At 51.0% G+C, this 16,542-nt stretch overlaps 2 protein-coding genes across 6 annotated transcripts in view; both read right to left on the bottom strand.

Moving 5' to 3' along the window:
• PHF2 (PHD finger protein 2) overlaps positions 1–2,161 on the bottom strand; it is a 54,672-nt gene extending 52,511 nt beyond the window's left edge. The window contains exon 1 of one of the 2 annotated variants that reach the window (XM_058844979.1): positions 1,582–2,161. In XM_058844979.1, the coding sequence (XP_058700962.1) occupies positions 1,582–1,679 (98 nt within the window). In that variant the 5' untranslated portion in view covers positions 1,680–2,161. The remainder of the gene's footprint in view (positions 1–1,581) is intronic. The other variant, XM_058844978.1, reaches the window with a different exon arrangement.
• A 6,359-nt stretch (positions 2,162–8,520) lies between these two features.
• FAM120A (family with sequence similarity 120 member A) overlaps positions 8,521–16,542 on the bottom strand; it is a 47,955-nt gene continuing 39,933 nt past the window's right edge. For all 4 annotated transcript variants that reach the window (XM_058844886.1, XM_058844883.1, XM_058844885.1 and 1 more), the window contains 3 exons: positions 16,398–16,539; positions 12,571–12,667; positions 8,521–10,057 (listed from right to left, as the gene is read on the bottom strand). In XM_058844886.1, the coding sequence (XP_058700869.1) occupies positions 9,746–10,057; positions 12,571–12,667; positions 16,398–16,539 (551 nt within the window). In that variant the 3' untranslated portion in view covers positions 8,521–9,745. The remainder of the gene's footprint in view (positions 10,058–12,570; positions 12,668–16,397; positions 16,540–16,542) is intronic.

Here is a 16,542-nt window from a genome sequence, read left to right as displayed (position 1 = left end):
CCTTGAGCTGCCAACAACACGATCATCTGCTCCATCAGCCACAAGCAACCTCTCTTCGTCAGCTGCCAGGGACATTCTCCATCCTTTTGCTGTTTGCTCTTCAGGAATCCACTCCGTCATTACTTTGCCTGAAAATCTTCATTTTTTCATGCCGCTAAACTTTCTAAGTTTCAAGTACACATGCTCGAGACTTATCTCCAGCCTCACCTCACCATCTGTGCCCGAGTGCCCACTGGCAGGGGCCAGCGCGAGTCCTGCGAGCCTCCCGTCCCGGACCCCTTCTGCCAGCGCTGGCACTAGGGCTGCCTCTTTCTGCATTTCCCCTCCTGCTTCTGCACAGCTTCTAAAATAAACGGCAGGACATCATTTCTAATGCCACGGCAAAGCGTCTTGAACAGTTTATTCCGCGCACGGAAGATCCGCGGATGCTCCAGGGCCCGCTCGGGCATCCGTGAGCCGCACCAGGCAGAGCCTCTCGCCTGCCCCGCCAGCTCTTTGGAGACGCTGCTGGTTCCGACCAAAGAGCGACAGCCTAACCTGACCGGACCCCTGTCGTAAAAAGCGCTCATCCAGGTGATTTACTTGATTTTAATTGCACTTTTCACACTTCAGTCCTGGGGAATTGCTGCGATGCCGCTGACACTCCATCCTCCTCCTCCTCCGTCACATCCGAAGGGAGCGAGGGGTCCTGTCGGGGGCTGTCCCCGCGGGTTTCCCCCTTCGCACGGTGTCCCCCTTCCCCGGCGCGGCCGCCCGGCCGTGGGGCGGCTGCTGAGGCTCTCCGTCCCCAGTCACCGCCCTGGCCCCCATCACACCAGGCGCCACCGAAGTTCTACCGCCCGCCCCAACTCCGCCGCGGCCGCCCATTGTCTGCGCGCCGGGAGGCGCTTTGGGGAGAAACGAGCCGAAAAGCCGAGTCCTCCGCCCCGCCCGGCCTCCCCCGCCGCTCCCCTGCCCGCGGCCCCGCCAGGCAGGCCCCGGCTTGGGGCAGGGCCGGAGGTGCGCAGGGGTCCCCAGGGGCGGGGGCCCGGCGGGGCGGGCGCTGCGCCAGCGAGGGCTCCCCCGCCCGCTCCCCCCGCCCCGCCCGGCGCCCAGGGGGCTGCCCGGCCGGGCGCTCCCCGCAGCCCCCGGCCCTCCCCGGCCACGGCCGCCCTGTCACCGGGGGAACACCCCGCGGCCAAGGTGCCCGAGCCCTGCCCGGGCGGGAGGCCGAGGCTCGGGGCCGAGCCCGCTGACAGCGCGGCCGAGCCCCGCCGCGGCCCCGCGCTCCCCGCCCCGGGCCCGGCTCCGGGAGGGACGCGGCGCGAAGCCGCGGGCGGACGGCCCCGTCCCCTCCCCGGGCGCGCACAATGGCCCCCGCCAGCCGGGGCTCCGGTGTCACCGCGGGGGACCAGCTTTGTGTCGGGAATCCGGCCCCAGAGACACAAAACGCACAAAACCAGCGCGCGGGGAGCGCGGGAGCGGCGCCGGGAAGCGCGGCTCCTCCTTCCCCGCTCCGGGAAGGCCTGCGGGAGGGAGCGCGGCGGCGGGAACACCGGGGGCGGCGGGGCCGGGGCCGGGGTGCCGGGCGCGGTGCGTTACCTGCCGTGGAACCAGTCCTTGCAGGCGTCGCACTCGATCATGAAGCGGGTCACGTCGTAGGGCAGCCGGCAGATGCAATAGACGGGCACCGTCGCCATGTTCGCGCCGACCGCGCCGATCCGCTCCCCTCACGGCCGCCCGCTCGCCCGGCCGAGCCGAGCGGAGCGCGGCGGGGCCGAGGCGCCGAGGGGGGAGACACGGGGGACGAAGGGGAGAGCGGAAAACCAGAAATAATACAAAATAATAAAAAACGCTACAAAACCGCGGCGGCGGATTTAGGGCTCCAGAGGGGCGGGCGAGCGGTGCCTGAGGACAGGGAAGCGCTTCCCGGAGCCGGGGGCCATGGCCGGGTCCCGCCGCCCGCCGGCGCCGCGGGCCGGGGCTCTCTGTTGTTGTTGTTGTTGTTGTCCCTCCAGGATGGTGATTCCCGGTGCTCGGCGATCGCGGCGGTGCCCCCTGGTGACAGCCCGGCGCGGCCTCCCCGGCGGGCCCGGCCTTGCGTCAGCCCGGAGGGAGCGGGGCCGGGCGGAGCGGAGCGCGGCGGAGCGGAGCTCCCCGGTCGGGGCCGGGGCGCGGCGGGGGCTCGGCGGAAAACGCGTGTTTTTGTTAACCCCCGCCTGCCGGGAGGGAGCTGCCCAGCCCGAGCGCCCCCGCCCGCCCCGCCGGGGGAGCCTGGGGGGCGGTGCAGGGGGACCGGGAGCGGGGAGCACCGGGGGGGCTGCGGGAACGGGGGAACCCCGCTCGGGGGTGCCGGCAGCGGGCAGAGCCCGCGGGGGAGCGGGAGAGCCGCACCCGCAGGAGCCGGGGGGCTCCGGGCCGCCCCAAGGCCGAGGGAGCCCGGAGAAGTGGCCACAAATGCGGGGCCACCGCGGGAACAACGCCCGCCTGGGTGTGCGGGTGGGGGCAACACCGCGGCCGGTTCACAGCTAAAGAACCCAAAAGAACGAGCTTCTTTTTTATTCAGTAACATGATCTTAGCGGGGGTTTAACCACCTGAGGGGTTTACTGGGGGTTGGAACTGGATGGTCTTTAAGGTCACCTCCATCTCAAAGCACCCTGTGGTTCTCTGTTTGTATGATCTCTGCTTTTAAAGTCACCACCTCTGCTCACAGCAGCCCCTTTCCCTGCTGTGACACCAAGGGGATGGTAATAAATACCATGTGCCCACCAAGAACCGGATCACAGCAGCATATGGGGTGTGGGGGGACACTGAGGCACTGACTGACCGTGTACCCCAACACTGCACAGCCCCAGCGACCTCCTCCCACACAGAGGCCAAAGAGGAGCTGTGGAGTGCGAGCTGGGGCTGAGGAGGCAGAACCTTGCTTCCCTGCCACACCAAGACTCTGACAGGGGTTAAACAAACAGGCTGGGGGCTTTTGGAATGACCTCTATGCCCACAGTGTTCAAAGGCCAGTGGCACCTTTCCCTGAGGAACTAGAGCTTCCTACAAAGGGCCTCCCAACTAAGGTGGGATTTTAATTCTCTTACGATAGATTCAGGATTTTGAATTCATTACATTTGGTGGTGTGGCAGGGAATTTGAGCTAAAATCTAAAACTGACATTTCTCAGATTTTTTTCACCAGTCTGCAAAAGTCCTCAGAATCTCCTGTGGAAGACAAGGGTAATTTATGAAGCCAAAAAACTTAAGTTTCAAGTTCTTCTACATAGAGGCAGCTGTGGCTGAAGAGGGGCTGTCAGGATCATCCCTCTTGCCTACTGCAGGTATATGCCACAGGCAGGACTGTCAGCACAGGGCTGTGAGTGACACACTCAGCCCTGCCACAGGTGGCCTCTGACACAGCTGGAAAGCGCAGGGACACAGTGGGAGGCCCCAGGCCTGCATCCTAAACTGTCACTTGGTGCTTCTGAGTGTCTCAAAGTGTACCAAGGGACCTGTTTCCTTCATCACAATGCACCGTGTAAGAACCTGCCCCCTAAAACCAGCCCTCTTTAAGTTTAAATCTATGGGTCATAGCTTCAGTGGTTCAGAATTTCAGCCAGAAAGTAGAAGAGCAAGTCCTGGGAGTAAGGCAGGATGGGGCAGAACGGCTTGGGAGCCATCACAGAGCTGCACGAGCTGTCTGGATGCTAAGGACATCTCCCAGCACCACTCAGCTCAGGGTTTAAATGAGCCCCTGGAGACTGGGACATCCTTTGGTACGGGATAGTCACAAGGACACAGGGCTTTGTGTCTCTGCCCACCCCACACACCTGCAGCTGCGTCCCTCCCTTCCTGAAACCCATCTTGTCATGTTATGGAGCATGGAAGCAGCAGGTGGATCTTGGAGGCCTCTTCCAAACAAAATGATTATTCCCTGAAGCAGCTCCTCCACACCACTTTCTGTGCCCAGGTTCCCTCTCCCAGTTGTTTATGGGCTTTGCCCACCCAGCCCTTATCAGCTGTGAAGAATTTTTCTCATCCTCTTTCCTCAGTCCCATGAGCATCTCCATGCAAACAGATTTATTTCCAAGGCACCACCTGAATTCCAGTGTTCTCATATCCCAGCTGCTGGGTGAGCCAACCCTCTGAATGCCCTGGGGGTTTGTGCTCACTACAAAGGCCAGCAGGGCCATGCCTGAGTGCAGCCAGGTGCTCCTAAGGGCTGGAATCATGTCCAGCTCTCCCCGTCCATCGCTGGCCCTCAGGTGATGCCATAGCAAGCAGCAGAGTGGTGAGTCTGTGGTTTTACTGCTGTTTTTACAGTGTCCATGTTTTTATGGATACTGCCAAGTGCCATAGTCAGCTGGGCCATTTGTAGTTGTGCTGGAGGATGCTGTAGCTGACACTGCATGGAAATGTAGAGGCTCTGTTCTGGCAGCTCAGACATCTCACTTATCGTTTCAACAGGGATTAGTGGATGAAGAAATGAATGGATGAGGTTGTCCCACTGTCCTGAGCTCTCCATGAGCATTTCAATCCAGAAGGTACCTGCTTGCCCTTGGGAAGGGAAGGTGAGCAGTGGATCTGTGCCCAGGTACCTCAGCAAAACATCATTTGATCACAGAGTTCATTGTCTGAGACCTTGAAGTGAGTTTTAATATGTATTTTCAAACTGATTGGAACAAAGCAGCTCAGGCCCAGAGGCCAGAGCCCCTCACGGTGTTGCTGTGCAGGGCCACGAGTGTTCTCGAGCCCAAAATGCCACAGAAGAGGGAGACACACAAGCCCATTGCTGCCTCCAGCTGATCCCCACTTACTTCATCTCTCACTAGAGATCAGGACACTTCCTGAGGCACCAGAATGTTAATTTTTCCCAAATTCAAAGCATCCAGGAATTTCCCAGGTAAAAGGGATTTTCCAAGTGTTTAGAACTTTTTCTATTTGCTGAGAGGTGTTAAGAATCAGAAACTGGAGTAAGATAACAGAGGAATCAGTGTTAGATGAGCCCTCTTATCCCATCCCATCCCATCCCATCCCATCCCATCCCATCCCATCCCATCCCATCCCATCCCATCCCATCCCATCCCATCCCATCCCATCCCATCCCATCCCATCCCATCCCATGGATCCCATCCCATCCCATCCCATGGATCCCATCCCATCCCATCCCATCCCATCCCATGGATCCCATCCCATGGATCCCATCCCATCCCATCCCATGGATCCCATCCCATGGATCCCATCCCATGGATCCCATCCCATCCCATCCCATCCCATCCCATCCCATCCCATCCCATCCCATCCCATCCCATCCCATCCCATCCCATCCCATCCCATCCCATCCCATGCAGTCCATTCTTTCAGATCTTTCTGGAAATGGGTCAGAGGGCTTTGAGGGACATGGGTGTTTTTGATCACCTCCTACAGCCCATGTTCACTCCTCAGCCTCACTCCTGTGCTTGCACTGTGTTGTGTTTATCTCCAGAGCCTGGAGCAAGGATGTTTGTCCCAGAAAACTGCTTCCCTCCCTCTACATGACCCGTTCTCCATCCACATCTTGTTCTTTTCCAGTGGGGTGTTATGACCAGCAATCCTCGGCTGGCTCCACAGCTATCCAGCTATCAGTGTTTGACACACACATTATTAACCCTTTATCTGCCGGGGTCCTGCACTGTCCCGCTCATCCCATTTCTGTGCTGGGACCTGCCTGTACTCGGCGGCTCAGCGCGACCGGACTGCATTCACTTTCCGGGCTCTGGGCGCGATCCAGAGGATCCCCCAGGCTCCCGGCAGCACCGGGACCATGGGCTGGATAACTGCGGGGCTGCCTCGGTGCTCCCGGGCCTCACTCCGCTCCCAGCAGCACGGGCACCATGGGCTGGATAACTGCGGGGCTGCCTCTCGGTGCTCCCGGGCCTCACTCCTCTCCCGGCCCAGCGCAGGAGCCACGTCCGCACTCCCCGTTCGCTCCCTATGGCCCTTGTGGCTGCACCAGCGCTGGTCACCGAGACACAGCGGCCTCAGCCTCGGGCAGGGCTTCTCACAACCCGCTGAAACCCTCCGGGAGCTCCGGGAGCTGCGGCTCGAACCGGGAACACCGAGCGGCAGCGGCGCTCCCCGGCCCCGCCTCCCCGGCCAGGCCCGGCAGGAAGGGGCGGAGCGGGGACGGTGATGCCGACGGTGATGGCGACGGTGATGGCGACAGCGACGGTGATGCCGATGGTGATGACGGTGACGAGGCTTTTCTGGCCCGGGGCCGCCCCGCTGCCCGGACACCGCCTCGCAGGCGGCAGCCGAGAACAAAACCGCGCCGGGACTCCTGCACTGGGCTTCTCCCCAGGAGAAACCTTCCCCGCGGGGAGCCGAGCCCTGCCCCGGCGGGGAGCCGAGCATCGCCGCTCCTAACACAGACAATCAGCGGGGGAGGAGCCCCGCTGCTGTCGCTGATGGCACAGAACGGGCAGCGGCCCCACGTCCCGCCCAAAGAGAGGATTCTCCCGGTTTAACTCTTGTCTCGGAGCTGGTAGTGAGGTGTTGGGCACACCAGGGCTGTCCTTACCGAGAGGGTGGTCAGACCCTGGATCAGGGTCCTGGAGAGTGAGTCGGTGCCCCAAACTGTTAGCGTTCAAGGGGCATTTGAATAATGTCCTTAATAATGAGCTTCAATTTTTGGTCAGCCTCGAAGACATCAGGCAGTTCGACTTGTGGGTCACTTTCGACTGAAACATCCTATCCTATCCTATCCTATCCTATCCTATCCTATCCTATCCTATCCTATCCTATCCTATCCTATCCTATCCTATCCTATCCTATCCTATCCTATCCTATCCTATCCTATCCTAATCCTATCCTAGTATTCTATTCCTATTCCTATTCCTATTCTATTCATAAATTCAGGTGTCAAAGATGTTCTTCAGGAGCAAGCGCAGTCATTCCATAGGATCACGGATCCCGGAGTCAGTTTAGCTCTGTAGGAGGATTGTGGCAGTGCAGGAAGCCTCTGGCAGCCCAGCCCCAGCGGGGACTGGCCCTGCCACACGGGACCGCTCCCGATGCTCTCTGCCTTTGCTTCGGCTGCTTGTTCCGTGCCAGCTCCCCGGCTGGGCTCGAAAAGGAGAACTGCTGAGCGATGGGACAAGGGGTGCCCTGCAGCTGCATGAGAAGCAGGAACAGGAGCGCTGTCAGAGCAGCCAAGTGCTGGCATGGGGAGCCACAGTGTACGGAGCAGGGAGGGCAGGGACGGAGAGCAGTGATCGCTGTTCAAAACAGCCGGGTTGTGGGGGATCTCACCTGGGACAGGGAGCAGTGATCGCTGTCCCGGGCTGTGCAGAGCAGTGATCGCTGTCCCGGGCTGTGCAGGGAGCAGTGATCGCTGTCCCGGGCTGTGCGGGCAGAGCAGTGATCGCTGTCCCGGGCTGTGCAGGGATCTCACCCAGGACAGGGAGCAGTGATCGCTGTCCCGGGCTGTGCGGGGATCTCACCCGGGACAGGGAGCAGTGATCGCTGTCCCGGGCTCCGGGCAGGGCAGAGGAGCCCTGCTCACCGCTCACAGCTACCGAGGCTGCGGGCAGCGAGCGGACAGGCACGGCAGGGGAGAAAGCTCCCCATTTCACACCAAGGTGTAAATCTGCAGCCCCTCGTGTTCTGTCAGCTGGATCTTGTGTAACACCCATTGGTTCCCGGCTCGGTAGAGGCACTGCCCTCCCCCATCAATCTCTGTGAGCACACGCAGTTGTCTTTTTCCTTAAACAACTGCCCCCCTTATTTCTGCCTTACTTGCATCTCTTTAGCCATCTGACATTCAAAGGTGACATCTAAAGGAGCTACACGCAAAAAAGCAAGGACATGGCTCCAACCAGGTGTGGTGTCCTCCAGCAGTGAGTGAATCCCAGAATCCCAGAATGGTTTGGGTTGGAAGAGATCTGAGAGCTGTCACCCCCTGCCATGGCAGGGACACCTTCCACTGTCCCAGGGTGCTCCAAGCCCTGCTCAGCCTGGCCCGGGACACTTCCAGGGACCCAGGGACAGCCACAACCAAAGGCTCTGCTTCCCTCCTCTGCCTTTCAGGAGGACACTGCAGATCCTGGCAACTCAACCAACTTGACTTGAGCATAGGAAAAACTTTTATTTACATGTAAATTAAAAAAATACTTGACAAAAAAGGCATACAGTATTTTATACTAAAAGAATAAAGATTTTTATTAAGCACTGTAAGTTGCATTCAATAGCCTTCAAAGACACCACACCACAATCCATCTACAACCAGCCAAACCCAACAGTAGTTCATTCTTGCACAATCCATGAGTTGGGGCAGAACTCCCTTCAACTTACATTAAGATACCTACTTAGCTCTGGCGGGCAGGGAATGGGGAATTACACCTCATTTCTGATCACTAATGTGTGATGAAGAGCATCAGGAGAATTATATGAAAACGAATATAAAGAAATGATTCTGATTTTGAAGTACATTAAGTTTGGAAACACTAACAAAAACATCAAAATGATACAGGTATATTTGCTTATACTAAATTCTTGATGGGAAAGTTCTCAAGAACAAGCCATTTGTTTCCTGCTACAGAAGGGGGGTACTTTTTTTTTTTTTGAAGATCAAAGCATTTTTTTTTTTGTTTTTCACAGAATTTCATATTTGCTAATATGAAGGCATAAAACAGCAACAGAGAACAATAATGCATACAGCAATGAGTACACCAGGGTAACGTTGATATTCAAAACGGCTAGATAATTTTTTTTTTTTAAAGTTTTAGAATAAATGCAACAGAGGTCAATAATCACAAAATTTTAAGGTTAGAGCAAGATCAGTCAATGACTAAACATAGTTAACATCTTTTATAGGACTATTACTGATTATTAGCTTTTTTTGTTTTGCAAATGGGCACAGTACTTGTAAGAATGGAAGAAAGAGGACAATAACATGCATAATATTAACTACACACTTTAAAAATCATGAACCATGCAGAAGTTTAGCTCAAATAGTAGTACTAATGGTCTACGTCTGATTCAAAACCACATAGTTCATTGATCACGGATGCATGGTATTAGTCACAAAAAGTTTCCCAACACATTGTGTTTGTTTTAAAAGGTCGTTTGCATCTTCTATGATTTCAAGTTTATCTCCGTTTAACTCGCTCGTAACATATGTATGATGTCTATTGAACTCAGCAGAACTGCAGTGTTACTGAGAATTGGTAGTTTCGAGAGTTTGCACATTTTTAACACAAAAGAACCACGGCAACGGTGATGAGATTTCAGAAAGAAAAAACTGTGGTTGTGCCTTTTTCCCCCCATAATCATGAAATCAAAGCCTTAAAGAAAGCTTTATTGTGACACAGTAATGCAAAATCAAATATAATGGCATACATATGGTGCCAAGTACTAAAAATTATAGTTTTAAGCTATATATACTTAAAGACTGCCAAAATTTGTTTTCTTTATATTTCAAAAAACAAAACTACAAGCTTTTGTCATAACCAGTTTAAACTTTATGTATACTTCATTTTAAGTGCGGGAGTCAAATGCTCTTCATTCTCTTTTTTTTTTTGTTTTTTTTTGTTTTATTGTAGCATTTTGACTACAACTGGTTAAAACTAAAAAAATGTGTTGTTTAAATCTCTGACATCAAAGAGGGATCCGAATTTCCAAAGTCCTCATTTTTCTCTTACGGAAAGGAAAAAATGTACATAACTGTAGGCTCTCTTTCTTTCCAGATATTCCTAATCCTGACCCTTCCCAACATCCTTCACCCTCTATAAAAAATAAGTTTACTCTTCTTTTTTTAAGACAGTGGCCTCAAGAGCATCATCTTTATGGCAAACACTGTCTGCATTTAGTGCATTTAAGTGAGGATTCGTATTGCACATTTTAGAGTCATTACTCAAGGCACTTTCAGACTGATTGGAAGCCCTGATGTCTCCTGTATTCCCATTCATCTGGGAAGCTGGTTTTTCCTCAGTCACAACTCCATTTTCAGCCAGGGATCCATCTGAAGACACAAGTGAGGATTTAGATTCCTCGGATTTTGACTTAAGTTCTTTGGCTACTTCTTCTGCTGAAGCAGCATAAGGAGGTTTGCCCTAGTTGTTAAAAAAAGAAGAGAATTACTGAAGAACCAGTGCTAAAAATGTATATAAATGTACAGTCTGATATAAGGACACTACAACAGGCAGCATGCAGGGCACAGGGTCGTGAGTGAACACCAAATATTAGGCATTGCTGAAAGAAGTGGCCCACAAGATACACAGAGAGGATTTTCGGTGTTCCCCAGAGCCTTCTGATGCCCCCAGGGCAAATGCTTTAGTTTTAACTTGGATGTTGCCCTCCTTTCACAACATCAGAGCTACATAAATGTCTGAAACACCAAAAGGGAGAACCAATGTACAGCTGCACTTTGCTCCTTGGTTTGTGTGTGCTGGGATTCAGCGCCAGGATTCCACGTTACTCAAATACAAACCCGACTGTTTCCAGCCAGGCTTTGGAGCAGTGCAGAGGCACCATGCACTGTTCCCTGCACCAAGCTATATGCTTCCAAGATTAGGAAAGGCTTGCATAAAAAAGCATATAGTAAAATCTTACAAGACTGAGTATAGCCATAAAAACCAGACTGATGCAGCATACAATTAGTTTTTAAGTATTTATAATTAATCTTAGCCTTCCAGAAACACAGTAGGCTTTAATCAAACCAAAATAAGCAGATTAGGCTGCTAAGCAGCACACTGGTCTGTCACACTGTTCACAAAGTCAAGTGCTAAGAAATGGCTTAAGACAGGGACACCTCAGCAGCAAACAGCTCTGCAGTATAAAAACCTCCATTGTTACCTACTAGAACACCTGCAGTAGGATTTTGCTGAAGGGTTTTACAGAAGGACTTTGCAGGTGAGTCAGAACTGCTGTTCTCCAGCGTTCTCATTATCCAGATAATCACAATTCTCAGTCCCATTGCACAGGTATGGGACTGCACATGAGGACAAGGGACACTGATCATTGTCCTCGTGCCTCTTTACCGACATCCTTATGTTCAGCTTTCAAGACAAGCTTTAGTTTTGTTCCAGAACAAGAGTGAAAGGTCTCATCTTGGAACAAAACAGACCAATCTGGTGTGTTGGATAAATCCAAAGAGCTCGTTTTGGTCAGATTCCCAAGCTGAGGGGAGGAAGTGCCTCAGGCTGAGCCTGGCCCCACACAGAGGCAGAGGGGCCACTGGCACCTCCCAGCCTCACCTGGCCCTCACAATCCACTCACTGCGTGGGAACTTTCCCAAGTTCTCCCTCCCATGTGCATTCTAAATCACCTTCTTTCTCTTCCTGTACAAGGAACATCCTATATGGCCTTGATGACCACAAAATGCAATGAGCTCAGGTCCATAGAAAATGCCATTTATCGTTCTTCTCCAGGCACAATTTTACACACAGGACCTTGTGATCACAAGTATTTACCATGTAAATTACATATCATTAATAAAAATGCAAATACCCAACCTGGATGGCACTTGTCAAGACACCTGCAGCTACCACCTGAACTATACTCCCATATGTACACCTGTAGTAAGCCTGGAGTATTTGGGAGCTCGTTTTCAGGATTTCCTTTATTTCAAAGCTTAAGGTACTCAAAAATTAGATGCTCTATTATTAATTCAGTGGTTTATCTTCTATTTAAAGACAAAGTTTCAGATCCACAGGTACATTTGTAGACATATAGTCTGTGTACACAGCAATTTATAAAGAGAAGTATTTGAATTTTTACACCTGTAAAACATTAAGTTTTACTGGAAGTTAAACTTAATTTACTGGAAGTTAAATGAAGTTGCTTCATTATCTACTGGAGAATATGCTCTCTTTTACTCTCTGACACCTGAAAACACACCCCTACTCTCAGGTCTCCCTGACAATTGGCATGTCCATATGACATATTTATTGTGGAAGTTTTTCCAACTATTTACTACTCATTCATCCAAACTGCATAGCAGCCAGAACCATGGAAAAGGGAGGAAAACAGAACTCTGAAAGCAAGTGGCATCTCATACAGATCAGCAGTCTGCCTTAGTTAGATTTGAAGGCTCCATGGAACAGACAGAAGTCATGATCCATGGACGCTTTGCAGAGTGTCACCAGAAAGGAACCTGCATGCTCGGGGGAAAGGCTGCTCTGCTATTCCCAAGAAGTTTAGAGGGACCTCTTGGATCTGGAGCATGGCAGCAGCAAAGATCCTTCACTGCTACAAACTTTCCTTCACGAGGTTGGACCATGGTCCCAGAAAAGAAATTGGGGAAGAGTGGGGGCAGGAAGAGAACTGCTAATTTGTTTCAGCTTTGTATTTCTCCCATTTTCTAAATTTTCTTCTACTCCCATGGCTGGTTAGAGCTGTGTAGGCACAAGATTCATGTCAAAATACATTCTTCCACGTCTGTCTTTAGAAGCAAAGTTTGCTTTAAGTGAGCTGTGGCACCAGCATTTCCTGTCACGGCTGTGCAGCTCACAGCTTCCACGGGTCGCCAGAAACACTTGTAGCTGTTAAAGTGGTGCTGGTCTGGAGTCCAGCCCAGCCCAGCCCATCACAGAGCGTGCTGCAGTCAGGCACATGGCTTCATTACCTGAATTGCTCCCTGGCTTTTATAACCTCGCCCATAGTACCTTCCACCTCTTCCAAAAGTTCTTATCACCGGAGTGGAGATAACTCCTCTAGGACGCCTGCAGGGGTGGGGCAAGGGGAGAAAATAAAACACATATCAGTTTTGTTTATAACTGCTTTACACTTAGTTTTGCTGGAGTATTATTTCCCTAGCTTTACTGTCCAGTGCCTATTATCAACACATCCTTAGAGAGGCATGGTGCCTAATTCTGAATTGCAGGGTTCTACTGCTTGCAGTTGTATCAAACCCAGCAAACCTTTTGGGTCTGGAGCAATAAAACATCTTTTTCTAGATTTCCCTTCTAAAGAAACAATAAATTATACTTTCAAGCTTTGAAGAAACATTTTCCAAGTGTCAAATTATCCTCACGCCACTTAAAAACCAGAGCTCAAAATACTTTCACCTTACAAAAATATCAATTTGAACTACACAGGAAGCCATTTTCCCTATTAAGTAACAGTTCCCAATGTAAACACATGAGACAGGCTCTGATAAAAGAAAACGAGGCAGAAATTAAAAATTGTGCAGGTACAAAATTATCTAAGAAACTGAGGGAATAAAGGAGTTTCACCTGAATCTGGCATGTGACAATAAGTTGGGATGCCTTCCAATGGAGATTCCCAACTTAGACACATCAGGGGCTGTTTTTTGGTGTGATTCAGTACAGAGTACATCAGATGAAACCAAACTTTCTCACCTTGGTCTCAAGTTGTGCCTGGGGAGGTGGTTTAGATTAGATGCATTTGGAAAAAAAGTTGTTCATAGAAAGGGTTGTCAAGCCCTGGCACAGGCAGCTCAGGGCAGTGCTGGAGTCACCATTCTGGAACTGTTCATAAAACACTTGGATGTGGCACTTGGGGATGAGGTTTAGGGGTGAGCATAGTGGTGGGTACTGGGCTGACAGCTGGACTTGATGATCTTAGAGGTCTTTTACGACCTCAGCAATTTCAGGATTCAGCTACAACTGCTTTAATTCCATCAGCTCCAGAGAATGAACTTCCCAGTAATTATGTCAAGAACACCGTTCTCCTAGAAATTCCTTGTTTTCTCTACCAGGAATACTGGATTGCTCTAGAAGCCTGGGAGTGCCCTATGTTTGCTCTGGATGTGCTGGTGTGACACCTGATCCCACTGGGGCTGGCTAGAGCAGCCAGGTGCTGCTCAGGAACAGCACTGTGCCCCCAGTCTCCTCTCACACGCTGTGAATTCCCACACTGGGCAGTAAGAAATCAATTTCTGGGGTTCAGAAGCAGCAGCAGAGAATGAAGAGAGGAGCTGTGGTTTGCATGGGAGTCCCTCTCACTGCATTCCCTCCCTGCCAACCCCACTGGCTCTCCTTTTACAAGGTCAAAGCGTGTCCTTCAAGGAGCTGAGAAAAACTTTTCCCCCTCAGAAAATCACACTAAATACACTGATGGATCCAGGCCAATACAAAGCAGATGGTGGAATTTTACACAGTAAGAACAACATCTGAGCTCAGTGTTGCAGAGACATGAGGCAATGGGGTGAACAAGCCTGATTCAATCCCCTCTGCTGAAAGAGACAAAAATGGAATACAAGTGTGCAAAACTGGGCCATGAACTGAGGCAACCTGCTGTGCTGTTTCCTAGTTGTGACCTTTGGTAGGAAATAACCTCTGCCAACATGAACTTGTTGTTAAAGCACTGGAGATCAGGGAAAGGCTCTAACCCCAGAGGGTGCTGGCACTGCCCAGGCTCCCCAGGGAATGGTGACATTCCCGAGGCTGCCAGAGCTCCAGGAGCGTTTGGACAGCGCTGCCAGGGATGCCCAGGCTGGGATTGCTGGGGTGTCTGGGCAGGGCCAGGGGTTGGATTCCATGATCCCTGTGGCTCCTTTCCAATTCAAAATATATTCTTACAGTTCTGTGACTCTGTCTTTAGGCAGAACCCTTAACATCAGCGTGTTTTCCTATTGGTTCTACTTTAGTATCAACCGACCCAACAAACAGGTTAAGCTGCCTGCAGTCATTTTCCCTCTGGCCTATTCTAGTAACATTTCATGTGACTAATGCCCTCTCAGTGCTGAGCTGATGGAAGATCTGGCATTGACAGTTTTCCTGTGTCTTTGGGGTGACAATCTGTACCCAAACATTACTGCCTTAAGACAGCATCCCAACTCCAAAAAGAAGCTTCAGGCATTTTATCTCAAATCTAAATCTACTACTAAAGAATCATATTTCCCTGTCATAAAGGTACTGGCAGGAGCAGCAACACCCTTTCAGTGATCTGTTCGCTTCCCAGATAAGGAGGGTTCTCAGTTCCCAGCTACTGATGTTGTGTGTGAATTCAGGTATTTTCCACTTCAGGAGATGGAGGAACTGCTGTCCTGTGTGGATGTAACCCAGCTCTGAGCCCCAGGGTGCCCACAGACCTTGCTCAGGGTGCTTTGGCAGGACACCAGCCAGCACCAGCAGCACCTCCCCACACAGAGTGCAGGTGACTGGGAGAAGCAACCTGTTTCTGTTCATGTATCCTCATGAAATACAGAACTGATGATCATCCAGGAACCTCATTTCAATGGTTAAAAGGGTTATTTTGTCCCCTGGTACCCAAGCAAACCTCATACCTCCCCCCCACCTTTGTTCACTCCCACTGTCTCCAGGTGCTGCTCTGGAAAGCACAGGGCTCCCAAGCCTCCCCCCACCATGCCTGCACAGGTGTCTGAAACACCTAAAACAACACTCAGTGCTTCTGTTTTGGCAGCTGGATCTCATTCTAGAGATCTGGGCAGTCCTAGCTAAATGGGGTCTTCTCAAAGGGTCAGCTCTGCTGCCACTCAACCTGTTCACATTTGTTCCCACTGCTCCTGCCTCTCCCTGGCCCCACAGCAGCTCCCATTCTCCCAGGGTTTCAGATTAACCCAGCTCCTCGCTCAGCCCAACATGACAGGCATTCCAACAGCCCTGGCTGACTCCAGCATGAAGCTTCATAGTGCACATTGGAGTAAATTAACAGATAGATGAAATTCATGCAGTGCAGTCTTTCACACTGCTGCTCCCTAGCTCAAGGTGGTAATAAATCCATCAGCTTTATTCCACTCCTAATACAGACACAATACATAAATCATGTTACTTTAGGATCTCCTGTAATAGAAACAATCTTAATGAAAGATAAAGAGAGCTCTTTCTGTAAGGCAAAGAACCAGCAAGCCTATGGAAAAAATATAATCTTAAAAGTGAAAAACTAGGTATTTTTGTAGCAAAGTACTTGGTTTTCAGACATGTTGTGCACCTGTAACTTCAGCTGTAGTTAAATGAAGTGGAAGAGCTGAAGAAATTAATATTCTTTTAAGCACACTTCCATCATGACTTTAACAGAGAACTATTAAACCCAGAAATGTCCTTCAGGTGTTTTCTGCTTCACAGGATTACATACTGTAGTTATTAAAACTGTTACTATGCTTCTTAATAAATGTCCTTCCACAAAAAAGAAAGGAATTGAATTTAATGTATCTATTGGTTTCATGGAAAAGTCCTGAAGTCACCTCCTCATGCAAAACCAACCTCTGTGTGTGTATATATACCCATATATATCTATATACATACCAGATTGAGTATATACTTTATTTGCATATAAAAATGCTTATACCTATACAAATAACTGGTGAAAAGCATATTAAAAGGAATGCCAACGTTTTTCTTGAATATTCAGTGGGCATAACTGACCCTATGGGTCCTAAAGTGTGTATCTATATGCAGTATCTATTGTCTCCAACTTTTCCCTGGTTTCCTCAATCATTAAATCCCACATTCCCAGGCTGGCACTTACCCTCTGGCTGGTCCTCCCACGGACACCACCTGCAGAGGAAATGGCCCTCTCCCCCCTCGTCCACGTCTGCTTCCAGCCCAATGGCCGACTACAGTGCCGGCAATTTCAAGTTTCCCTCCCTGAGAAGGAATAGGTTGGACTCCTG

This window comes from Poecile atricapillus, chromosome 9, assembly GCF_030490865.1.
Source record: "Poecile atricapillus isolate bPoeAtr1 chromosome 9, bPoeAtr1.hap1, whole genome shotgun sequence".
Classification (NCBI taxonomy): Eukaryota; Metazoa; Chordata; class Aves; order Passeriformes; family Paridae; genus Poecile; species Poecile atricapillus.
Note: the sequence above shows the minus strand (reverse complement) of the source record. Positions and strands in the feature narration are given on the sequence as shown.